The 13554-nt window shown below is 33.4% G+C and overlaps 1 protein-coding gene across 4 annotated transcripts in view; it reads right to left on the bottom strand.

Moving 5' to 3' along the window:
* The window catches only part of LOC150099730 (alpha- and gamma-adaptin-binding protein p34), a 203010-nt gene that overhangs the window by 166811 nt on the left and 22645 nt on the right, over positions 1-13554 (bottom strand). For all 4 annotated transcript variants that reach the window (XR_016549330.1, XM_090403400.1, XM_090403399.1 and 1 more), the window contains exon 3: positions 3338-3440. Coding sequence is in view for 3 of the 4 variants with exons in the window: in XM_090403400.1 (XP_090259526.1) it covers positions 3338-3440 (103 nt within the window). In the remaining variant the exon portion in view is untranslated. The remainder of the gene's footprint in view (positions 1-3337; positions 3441-13554) is intronic.

The raw sequence follows: 13554 nt of genomic DNA on the forward strand, positions 1-13554 counted from the left end.
TTATATAATTATTTCTGTGATTTTGTAAACGCATACTTTATTTTTTTAATAAAAATTAAAAGACAATATATTTTCATATATTAAAAAGGAATATATATTTTAAATTTTTCTGAGACCAGCCGATGTAATTTAAAACAGTAGGGGGTCTCTGGGTTTTGTATAGCTTAGGGCCTCAGCAAGTCTAAATCTGGCCCTGAGCTTACCCCACCTTTACTACGAGTTGCCCATAAGGTTATTTATGCTTGCATCTGCCGAAACTTTTAATTTCTATATATTCGGCACGAAATTCTAGTAGTTTCTCTATTCGGCTTTGAAATAATGTTGGATTCAATATCCACTTAATTTGTACCATCATGTATTATATTTGCAGTGTTTTTTTCATTATGTTTCATTGCTTGTTTGCTGAGGTCTGGAGAGCATTTTGCTTGTTATCGTAGAATTTATGCCGATAAGTAAAAAAACTAAAACTGCTCAAACAACTCTTGATAACTTCTTTTGATAAAAAAATTGCAATAAATAATGTGGGTACAAGCATTTATTAAACATTTACTTTGCATTCATTTTTTTATCTTTCATAAAAGAGTACCATATAAAACGAACTCTTAATACAGTAATCGATTCATGGATGAATTGTAATTTTTACCATTGATTATAATCAATGGTAAAGAAGTCCTTCATAAAAAGAGCTTTAAGTATTCGTGCTCCAGCATCCTCTTCAAGTACAGAAGAACCTACACGTGTACCTATCCCCTATGTACAAGGGGTTAGTGAACGCATAGCTAAAGTGCTAAAACCACTAAATATCTGTGTGGCTTTTCGACCTGTCAGAAAAATTTCCATATTCCTAATGTCTCCAAAGGACAAACTCCCACATCTCAGCTATCCAGGTGTCTACCGGATTCCCTGCTCGTGGATTATCATATTTTGGAAAAACAGGAAGATCTGCTCAGGTCCAGTTAGAAGAACACCAGTCGTATATCTAGTACCTTGAACCCGAACAGTCTGGAATTGCAGAACATGTCATCAACACCAGACATAGAGTTAAGCGGAACAAGACAAAAGTCATTCACAAAAGCCGGTTCCTAATGGAACGGTTATACAAAGAAACATGTGAAACATTACTTCACTCCCCTAACCTAAACAGATCCGATGGTCTACATCTTTCCCCCCTTGTGGGAGATAGTACTTTATAAAGCAGCAAATCTTTCCTAACACATAATTGTATACACATATATATATTTATTTTTAATTATATATGAAAAAAAATTTTTTTAATTATTATAATTGAATAATTAAATAATTATTTAATAATTAAATTTAAATAATTAAAATTAAATAAATTTAGGAAATTTAACTTAGCTACTTGGTGGCGCTTTGTGAATATAACAGTTATTGTTTAATTAGCCTTGTACCTGTACTGATGATGCCTATGATATTCAGGTGAAAATTCTACGAATAAAGAATAATTTATGTGAGTTAATTCCGTTATTATAATAGTTAGTAATTAGATTAGCTCTGCTCACACATACCTGAATGTTAATAATGTCAAGTTACTTCTTAATATCTTCAAATACCCATCATTCTTAATCATTTATGATTTTTCCATTGCTAAATTTCTTGATATATACGTGGATAGTCTGAAAAGTTCTTGGCCTAACAATGAAGAAACGAATTTATAATATCAAAATTATTTTTATTTTTCAACATAATCTCCCTTAAGACTAATACATTTATTCCAGTGATGCTCCAATGCCATTATCCCTGTAGTGGTTCTCAGTAAGATCTGCAAAATACCTCTTTACAGCTGCAATCACCTCTTGATTCGAAGAAAAATGCTGACCAGCAAGGAAGAGTTTAGTTTTAGGAAGAGATAGAAGTTAGAGGGAGCCAAATCTGGGGGAATAGGGTGGATGTTTCAACAAGTCATAGTGCAGATCCCTTAATTTTCCCATTGCCAAAACACCTTTGTGGGATGAAATATGATTTTTTTCTTTTGCAAACCAGGTCTTTTCTCACGAATTTTTTCATCTAGTCTGGTTAAAAGATCGGAATAATATTTCCTGGTTATTGTTTTACCCTTTTCAAGGTAATTAATAAACAAAACTTTAGAATCCAAAAACATCGATGCCATGACCTTGTCTTCTTTGGTGCCTAACAACCGGCTTCTGTCCATTGTTTTGACTGCTGTTTGGATTCTGGTGTGTACTGGTGAATCCAAGTCTCATCCATAGTAATAAATCGATCTCACAAAATCAGTTTTTTCTTGTTAAAACGCTCCAAGCACTGTTCAGAGATTTTCATGCGAATGCGTTTTTGATCTGCTGTAAGCAAGCACAGCACCCATCTTTCATGAAGCTTTTTTCATTTGCAATTCTTCATGCAAAATGTATCCTACACGTTCTTTTGAAATGCTTATAGTCTCAGCAATTTCACACACTTTGACTCACCGTTCATCCAATACCATATCGTGCCCTGATCAATGATTTCTGGTGTTGTTACACTTTTTGGACGTCCTTCACGTGGATCATCTTCAAGGCTGGTATGGCCACATTTAAACTCAGCAGCTCATTTCTTAATTGTCGAAAACGAAGGAGAAGAGTGCCCATAAAATTTTATAAACTTCGAATGAATTTCTTTTGGCACCAAACCTTCTTTTACAAAGAATTTTATAACTGCACAATACCCAATTTTATCCATTTCAAGGGATACACACAACACTTTGGCTTACGGCAGCTGTATAAAAAAATCTACTTAATTGAATAACTTGCAATTTCACATCGATGCTTATGACAGATGTACGAACTTAGAAAAAAAACAACTTGCCAATGGTGTTGCGATTTATGGTTGAGCCAAGAACTTTTCTGACCACCCACGTATATAGTACTTGCACCCTACAACTAATATTCATGATTTCTTGGAAATATTTTATTGTAATTTTCATAAAACTGTATTTGGAATTTTCTGATATGTTCCCATGCAGCAATATTTATTATTTTTTTTTTTTTTTTTGTATTTTTGTTACCTATTTTAACTATTTACCTTAAATTAGTGTATTTTTATGTTATTTGGCACAAAAAGGGGGCAGTTCCAAATTTTGAAAATTCATCCAGTTCTGAGGAAACAAATTTTAAGTTAATAATATTACTCAAATTCAATCATATGTTATGCTGGCAAAACATTTCAAGTAACAGTCTAAAAGTTTTTTTTTTTTTGGAAAAGTTTTTATTTAATTTCCAAAAAGTGATAAAAATTGGAGCTGCCCTTTCTTGCTGCAAAGTCTTAAATTTTATGAAACCAATAGAGTATTAACTTAAAAAAAATGTTGCATAGTACTTACCAATTTCCTCATCACTACAGTTATCACATGCTAAAATCTTAACATCAGGATCATACTGCTCTATAAATGGCATCCATGCCTTTACTTTTTCAAAACTACTTTCCTTTAAAAGAATTCAAATGAAAATCATGTAGAAGTGTTAAATAGGTAGCAAAATAAACCATTAAGCTGCATACTCTATAATATGCATATTATGTAAACAATAAATTACACGATAACCACAGTAATTAACTTTAATGAAATGAAAGTACAGATATTTTGTACTGAAAATAATAGTACATCATCAGTGCATAGAAACAAGCAAATAATGAAAAAAAAAAAATGGGAATACAAAATACATAGAGCAGTCAGTGGTTAACCAATTAAAAACTGTTGACGCGTGCTAGAAATTAATATTAATAAATATTATTAAAAATTATTTTTAATGGTTACATAAAATAAGAATCTCCCAAACTTTTGGGAGAGAGAGAGAGACAATCATCCAATTCGGATTTGGCATATGTAAAATGAACTTTCTTTGAAAAGGCGTTCATATTTAAACCTGCTTTTATGGAGAAGACGAGCTTCATCCTACTGGATACTGTGTTTAGTGTCAACTATGTTGTGCCAAAATAGACTTTTGAGGTTTCCTGTTCATTAATTCTTTTTTCCACAGAAATATCTGTACTTTCAATTTAATTAAAGTTAATTACTGTAGTTATTGTGTAATTTATTGTTTATAGTCCTGTCACAGGTACCTTTAAAGATTATGCATATTATGTGCATTAAACTGCAAATTCTATATCAGTATCAAACAGAATACATAATTTTGGTTTACTACAAAATTAAATAAACAACAAAAAATAATAAAATTTAATTAATATAGCAGCAAAAGTTATTTCATTTTTAAATAGGCTGCCAAAACACTTGATTCCTCTAATTTCAAATTACATAAAGGAAAAAAAATATTACCCATCTGTGGTGTGATCCTGACTGCTACAGTAGGAAACAGTGCTAGTTCTAGGTCATTTTTAGTATGTTAAAGGAAAGGATCAAGAAAAGGAGAAAGAAGAAAGGGATAAATAAAACGAAAACAGCATGAAAAGTAAAGAAAAATGAAACAGGGGTTGTTAATTATGGATAAAAGAAATAAAAGTTAATATTTTTTTATAATAAAATCTGCAGAGCAATGTGAAAATTTTCTTATTACTATATATATATATATATATATACATACACCCTATATATATAAAATGATAAGCCTTTTTATGTAATGTTTTTGTGTCACGTTTTTTGTCAAGTTATTTGAAATGTTTTGAAAGTGTCGAGTCTTCAAAATTCAAGTATCAGAATTCAAGGAGAACTGGCCTACCAGTCCGGAACTCGGGGAAGGGGGGGTTAGGCACGAACTCCCTCCCTTTCGAGTTTTCAAAATTCAAGTCATCAGAATTCAAGGAGAACCGACCTACCAGTCTGGAACTCGGGGGGGGGGGGGGGGGGGCATAGTCACCAGACTCCCCTTTTGAAGACTCGACACTCAGAAGCAACCCTGCGTGTTGAGTCTTCGAAATTTGAGTCATCAGAATTCAAGGAGAACCGGCCTACCAGTCCGGAACCACGGGGGGGGGGCACCGTAGCCAGAGTCCCCTAGTATATATATATATGTGTGTGTGTGTGTGTGTGTGTGTGTGTGTATATATATTTATTTATTTGCAGAGTAATTCACTTGGTTAAATGACATCCGAGAAAAAATACAAGAGATTTAATAAGGTTTCACTACTAGTTTTGTCGGAAATGCCAACTTCGTCAGGAGAATACAGTACCATGGAGAAAAATTTTTTCTCTCTGTTTAAGTCAGTTAATAATTATAAACATATATATATATATATATATATATATATGTTTGTAATAATCCTGTTACTACTACATATATATAGTAGTAGTAAGAGAATTCTGAGAATTCATATGCTGTTTATCATAAGGAGGGAAGAGTAATACACCCAAAAATAAATGTACATGCATGCACGCAGCACAAACAAACAAAATCATAAGCCAAATAAAGAACAGAAAGTAAATAAATAATAAATGCATAATTAAAAAGAAAAGATATCTACTACTCTTTTGTAGCCAAATGGCAAAACAATGTTTGCCAGTGAAATTTAAAGTTTAATTAAATTTTAAATTAAAGTTTTTTATTTAATTAAAAATTTAATTTAATTAAAGTTTAATTTAAATTTTAAAATTTAAATTTAAAATTTAACTAACCAAGAACTTGTATATATTTAAAAGACAAAAAACTTTGTGAGAGCCTTTATACTCATCTATAGTATTTTTGATACTACTGTCTTTAAGTGCATTTACCAATGCAACTTCATGACAAGATTGCAATCTCAAATCTTTTCAATCCCTTCTGAAATATTTCTTGCTGAATAGTCTGCAATACCAATGAAGCCTTTAAGGGCACTCATTTCTTCTATACTTGACTTACACACTGAATCGGAATTCATTTATTACTATTAGTATACATGTTCCTCCAGGGAGAGAGAGAGAATCCCCCTATGCCTAAAGTATCTATCATATCTTTTTTTAAAACCATTCACTGAAGAGGAATACTTATAATAGCCACTGGCAGTCCATTCAATACATTCACCACACTATGAAAAGAACCTGAAATGAAGTTTTTCATTACGGAGCTGTCACCTTCCTTGTAGTTTCATATATGTTAAAGATACCAAGAAATTTTATAAACTTGGTTTTAATCCTTTTATCTTTCATGTATAGTATACACCCAAGGTAAAAAGCTTTCTTTCTTTCTTTCTCTCTCTCTCTCTCTCTCTCTCTCTATATATATATATATATATATATATATATATTATTTAAAGTCCTCACAAGATCTGCCACTTCCCTAGTTAAAACTACATGATTACTCTTTCCAAATGGAGGAAAAATAACTAACTCATTCACATATGAATTCTCAAAAGCAAATCTAATTATTAGCAATTATAGCTCTCTCTCAGTTTGCTCATTTCACACCTGGCAACAGACTTACAATCTCCACTCTTTTGCTCTTCTTCTTCACTTCATTTAACAACATATTTTTCATCTTTTCTCATACTGTACTTTCTTTTGAGTAATTTGTTTTAAGATTATCATATCTTTCAATATGTTTTACCTGCTTGTCTATAGCCTTTGTCAAGTCATGAATGTTTTTGTTCTTAGTAAAGAAGCTTTCATGTTTCACTCATCTAGCAAACCTCTCATCACAGAATCACCATATTTTTTTCACCATTTTTTGTTCTTTCACATCTTTCTTTTTTGTTGCCCTCATATTTCATCTTTTTTTTTTTTTTTTGCTTTTCTGATAACTACTAAGCAGTTTTCTAGTGTCTCCAACTCCTACTTCATATTATGAAATACTTGTCTAGGCAATGAGATTTCTGTTATCATGTTACTGTTCTGCTATGTCACACTGTCTCACACCACCATAAATGATAAGTACTCTACTACCTTCATTAATGCCAACATTCTTTCTTGCACACATCACTAGGTCGACATGTTTGATCTTTTGCTATAAATCTAGCCAGCATTTGTATCTTCACAATCTTCTATCTGCTTAATCAGCACACATTTTGCCAAATTCTCTTATCATTCTTTCCTTTCACCCATAAACTAAGAGGGCTGTTCGATAAGTCTGTGTAAAATCTAAGAAATGACGCCAACAGTACATATCAAGGTTATTTTTAGCTGCTGGCAACTGTTGGAGGATTACACACTAAGTTTCAATCAGATAGACCTATTACTGGAATTCATTTGAATAGATCAAGTACTGTGATTTGTGAAAAATGGATGAGAAAGAATTTTGTGTAGTGATTAAACATTACTTTTTGAAAGGCAAAACGGCTCAGGAAACCAAAGCTAAGCTTGATAAACATTATGGTGAGTCTGCACCTTCAATTAAAATGGTTTATAAGCGGTTTAGTAACTTTCGAAGCAGCCATATGAGCACAAGTGACACTGACCGTTCTGAACACCTTGCTGAGGTCACTACTTCAGAAATTATTGAAAAAAATCCATGATATGGTGATGGATGATAGAAGAGTGAAAGTGCATGAAACTGCTAAGGATGTGGGCATCTCAAATGACCATGTACATAATATTTAACATGAACATTTACATATGAGAAAACTATCTGCAAGATGGTTTGCTCACACTGGATCGAAAGTGTCAACTGTTGCAAGGACAGCTTGAAGCTGTTTCAACGGAAACCAGAGGAATTTTGCATAGTTTCGTAACAGTGGACGAAACGTGGATTTAACACTACCAGTCTGAGACCAAGGAACAGTCAAAACAATGGGTTGCAAGCAGGGAATCTGCACCAAAGAAAGCAAAAAACATTCCTTCAGCAGGAAAGGTTAAGGCCATCGTCTTCCGGGATGCTCGTGGCATAATCTTCATAGACTTCTTGGAAAAGGGCAAAACAATTACCGGAGTGTATTATGCGCCTTTGCTGGATTGTTTAAATAATGAAATAAAGGACCATACTTGACGAAAAAGAAGATTCTTTTTCACCACGACAACACACCCACTCACTCTTTTGCAACTGTGACCACAAAATTGTTTGATTTATGCTACGAAGTCCTTTCGCATTCCCCTATTATCTGTTTCCAAACATGAAAAAATGGCTGGCAGGAAAGAGATTTCCATCAAACGATGAGGTGATTGCTGAAACAACTGCCTATTTTGAAGAGCTGGACAAATCATGCCATATGGACGGGATCAAAAAACTCGAGCATTGTTGGATTAAGTGTATAAACCTCAAAGGAGACTATGTTGAAAAATAAAAAAATGTCTGTCCTAAAAAAATTATGTTTTCTTCATTTCTGCACGGACTTATCGAACAACCCTTGTACTTACATTTCCTAATGCATACATTTTACACATGCTCATACATTACATTACGAGACTGCTCACATCAAAATTAAGCAAAGGGCCACCTACTTCCATTGTTATGTCATCACTGCACACTCTCAAACCCAAGTTTTATGAAAAACACAACTTTCACAAATTAGATTCCACGATGTTGGGAAAGGATTTTTTGCTCTCATACGTTTCTGCCTAATCTCAGATGACAACCAAAAATTGAAAACAGCAGTGGAACCATTAATCAAAAGCATAAATGAAATCTGAATACATGGGATTCTTCATCATCATCTTTTAAAAAGTATAATACCAAGGCATGCTCTGAAAGTTTTATTCTGATATGCTCACAGTTACTTGCAAAACAAAGTTTCAAAGGCAAACATTATTTCATAGTCAAGTTTTGAATTTTAGATGCCAAATGATTCCTTTCATACTCTTTTCTCCTATAACTAACTATATATAATAAACATACAATATAATAAATAAATACATTTTTTTTAAATATTAATACCATGCACAGAAGCTTGTAATCAAATAGTACATAAGTATTGCATGTGTGGGCTAAGGATGAGATAATCCAGAAATCTTGGCCTACAGACCAAACATGGAACTTTTTCAAGCATTTCAAATCTCTAAGCAAGATGGTAGTGATGGTCTCTCATAGGGCAATAAAATTTCATTGGCTACCTAATTAGTAATTCTTTATATACAGGATGGTGGGCAAGTGGAATGCGCAGTCAGAGTGGGCAGAGAAAGGCTCTAATGTAGTGCACAATACAAGACTCTATTTCCTGGCTCTCTACTTTTCCTGAAAATTCTTGTATTGATGATCTCAGTAAATCTTCTCTTACCATTCCATTCTTTCACCAAAAAAGATCAGAAGAATTGTGTCCAAACTGAATACCAAAAAATTATTTCACCCTCACAGCATTTCTCTAAATGCTCTGAATGTTTGCAATCCAGAGGCAACAAATTTTTATCACCAAATTATTTTTGTTTGTTCTGATTTCAATTCTTTCTAAGCAATCAAGAAACCCACTGGGAACAGTCAAATGCATAGCTATCTAAAAGGTTTTTAGATAGCTATGCATTCTCAACAAATAAACAACTGAAAGTCAATAATTCAATAATCAATATATTTCACCTTTCTCACAAATATTCAGTTGATGCTTGCTCACTTATCTGTTCATTCACATAATAAAGCATTACAGGATGAACAAACCTCTGGTGCATGTAATTACATAAAAATACACACAAACACACACACACACACACACACACACACACACACACACACACACACACACACACACACACACACACACACACACACACACACACACAGCTGACTCTCACTGTAACAATATATTATAACAAACTTGCATACTATAACAAATTACTAAAAAAGTCACAATCAAAACTCTATAGGTGAAATGCCATTCAGAAAAAAAAAAATTACTATTATTATTATCTGAGACCTTCAGTCAAGAACTCATCAAGGGAGGCCATAAATCACCCACACCAACTATCATACCTTCTGTTAAGGGGATAAAAATCCCTTATTGTTTTTCGGCCAGTAAGTGAAACTAAGATCGAATAGGCTGAAACACAATAAGGGATTTTTATCCCCTTAACTTATCAACCTCGCCAGAAAAATAGCCGTTTGGCTTTTCTTCTTAGTTATAATATCATACCTTCTCTTAAATTCATTCTCACTATCCCAAAAGGCAAACTATTCCACTCACTCAGCATAAGCTATTTTGCACTTTGTGAGAGAAAAACCTAGCTCTTATCCCTTTCTTGACTGCAAACAAAGTTAACTTCCATATAACAAAGAATTTCATTAGACAATATCTTATAACACCCATTCAAAAGTTAATAAACCTATCATAGCCCCCCCCTTTTTCCTATTAACTAGAGTCTGCAATCCACATATTTGCAATCTGTCCTCATAATCTAAATCCCACAAACTGGATGTAATCTTGGTAACTCTTCTTTGCACTCTTTCCACGGCTTCTTCATCCCCTTGGAACCCAGGAGACCAAATCTTCGCACAATAATCTAGATGTGGTTGTATCAAGGCTTATAAAGAAGCAAAATTACAACAGGTAACTCTCCACTACAATAAACTATTGTACTCATATTATTTTTTTTTTTTAACTGTCAAATACTAATTAAAAACTAAGCAATTTGGCACAGTTGGCTCAAACAAATGAGCATAAATAGGCATAAGCTATTTTGCATTTGAAGAAGTATGATACTAACATTCTGTTATAATAAAAAGTCTGAGAAGGAAGTATATACTGTGCATTATAAAATACAAAAAAGTAACTAGATATAAAATCAACTGCTCTTTATATGAGTAACTTAATCACATTCAGTAACTTTATATGAGTAACTTCTCTCACATTTGTTTCATTACACTTGGTAAAATCATGGTGAAAACAATTGTGTACTTTTTTTTGTTAACTATATTATTATTATTTTATGGTATCTCCGTGGAGTCTGGAGACTCATCGTGGGAGACCCAAATTAACCATTATACACACAAATCCTATCATACCTCTCCTTGAATCCATTCACTATCAGGGAACTTGCGACCATTTCTGTCAATCCATTCCACTCATTCTCCACGCAAAAAATCTGGTCTGTACAATCCCTACTAACCACACTCTTACAAAACTTCCACAGTGGCCCCTGGTTCTAGGATTATTTGTCATATATTGAAAATTTTCACTTGCATCAATTTTATAAAACCACTTTAATATCTTAAAGGTTTCTATCATGCTCCCTCTTTTCTGCCTATCAACTAAACTTTGTAACCCACAAACCTTCAACCTATCCTCATAGAGAGTATTCCACAGACCTGTCACCATCTTGGTCACTCATCTCTGAATCCTCTTTACCACCTGGTCCCCAAGAAACCTAGGGACCAGGTGGTAGAAAGGATCCGGAGACCAAATCTGTGCACAGTATTCAAGAGTGGTCGAATCATAGCCTTATAAAGAGGGATAATAACTTCCCTATCTTTACTTGTGTGTGTTTTTTTCAACATCCAAGTAATCCTTTGAGCTATTTTACCAACTTTTGTGATATGCCCTCTGAACTTCAACTCTTTGTCCACCATTATCCCCAAGTCCCTAGCCCCATAAGTTTCCTGCAATCCAATACCAATATAGGTTTCAGGACTATGTAGATAGTCTACATTTCAAAGTGTACTATAAAAAACAGAAGACAAATCTTATAGTAACAATCTTTATGGTGCACGAGTGCTTTTTTTTTTAAATCACTTGAAGCATTCCATTAATGGCAGTTACTGCTTTTCTTTGAGACTTGATATCTCCTAGATTTTTCTGAATAGTTTTCTTTAAAAACTAAACAGCAATGTGAATATGACAACAAGCATTTAAAAGAAGTTATTACTAAACTATCAAAAAAATTTATTATTTAAAAAATATATATATAAAAAAGTACCTATATGCTGAATAGCTGGAAATAGTCCCTGGGAGGTTTACTGGCATCCAAAAACACACCGATGTGGTTTATTTAAACACATCACGTGTCTGCTCATCCTTATGTTCTACCCTCCTTAACAGGAAAGTTACGTAATAATCACTTAATTAGTTAAGATAGTTATTGTATTAAGAACTGAGGATTAAGAGGTGGAGTCAAGTATCACTATCGTGTAGGAAGAGAGTTAATGTAGCATTCCACCTACTGAGAGTTTCAGTCAGGAGTTTCCAATGGTTCATTATAGTTGGTGTTTGCTATTGTGAGAGTCATTTGTATTCCCCTGTGAGTGCAGAAATGAAGCTTTGCATAAAACACTCAAAAGCAAAGATATAAAACATCTATAAATATTCTTACAGTTGACTCACATACAAACTCACAGGGATCCCAAGAACAGTATGCTAAATGGATTGTTCATGAGTCAAGACTCATCACAGAGGCCCATCTTAAACAACACAAAGTCTATCATTCTTAAACCTATTCACTGTCTGCATATTCACCACCTATCAAGGCAATGAATTTCATTGACCAACCACAATGCAAGCAAAAAAGCCACTTCTCGCTCTCCTACTCACATCTCCTTTTGCAACTTCCAGGGATGGCCTCTTGTCCTTGTTCAATTATATGAAAAATCTGCCCAGTGTTAATCCTGTAAATGCCTCTCAACAGTTTAGATATCTCAATCATCACCCCTTCATCTTCTATCTACCAAACTCTGTTTGCACATGTAGTTTTAGCCACTGTACCTATAGACTTTTATAGTAGCTGTTACAGTAAAAGTTTGTAAAAGCGGTGTATGCTATTGTGAGAGTTAACTGTAATTAAAATAATCAAATAATAAATATTAAAATAAGATAAATAAAGACAGCATGTACAATAAAAAATTGATCATATATGCAAGAATTTAAAAACGCTCTCACACAGATGTATGCACATTAATTATGATGCGAATGTGAACAGTTCAAAAAATACTTGGGTACTGTAATAATGTTTAAGCATTTGTAAACACAGACATTAAAGTAGCATCAAAAGTGTTCCTCTGACTAATGTAGGGACAAGTATGTCCCTAAACTGCCTTTCTTACTAGTTTTGGGCTTGAAAACGGCAATATGAGCACATGGCGTAGTCATAAAAAATCTTTCCTCCAGATAATGGTATTTAATTATAAACATCAGTGATCCAATATCTTCTGGTTCAACTAGAAAAGAAACCTGAAATAGTACCGAGAATATAACTAATACAGAGTGGTAAAATTCAATAACTTCTTGTGTTGGAAATGGATGTCTGTTCAGTTTTCTACATCACAGATTTATACTGCAATTTCAGTTAGGATAGAAATGAAAGCAACCTTATGAAAGCAATAATAGCAATAATGTCTCAAACTACAGTGAATTTGAGGCGATCTGCTGTGAAGTGGAGGCTAACTGGATGAAATATATAGCAGAGGTATTGGTACAGATCTGGCAGTTCAGCTGTCCAAGATAGAAGAGAAATCTCATGTTAAGAATAAAGGAGAAAAATTACTGAGCTGTCAGGAATCAATTCCCTCAAGCAGCATGCAACAGAAGGAACTCGAGGACAAAGAGTGTTAAACATAACTCATTTTATTGATATTACAACGCCATACAAAGTAAATTATAAAAATATGTTTATTAATTTGGCTTATATTTCACTGGATTTCAAACCAGCATCTTTGGAGGAAAACAACATATTACAGTTTCCACAGGACAATGAGTAAGTGAAACAATTCAAATTTTAATGGATAAAAGATCTTAAGTACTAATTTGATGCTCTCTAATGTTGTAAAA

This window comes from Typopeltis vanoorti, chromosome 14 (assembly GCF_054136105.1).
Source record: "Typopeltis vanoorti isolate ZY-2024b chromosome 14, IOZ_Tvanoo_1.0, whole genome shotgun sequence".
NCBI classification, from domain to species: domain Eukaryota; kingdom Metazoa; phylum Arthropoda; class Arachnida; order Uropygi; family Thelyphonidae; genus Typopeltis; species Typopeltis vanoorti.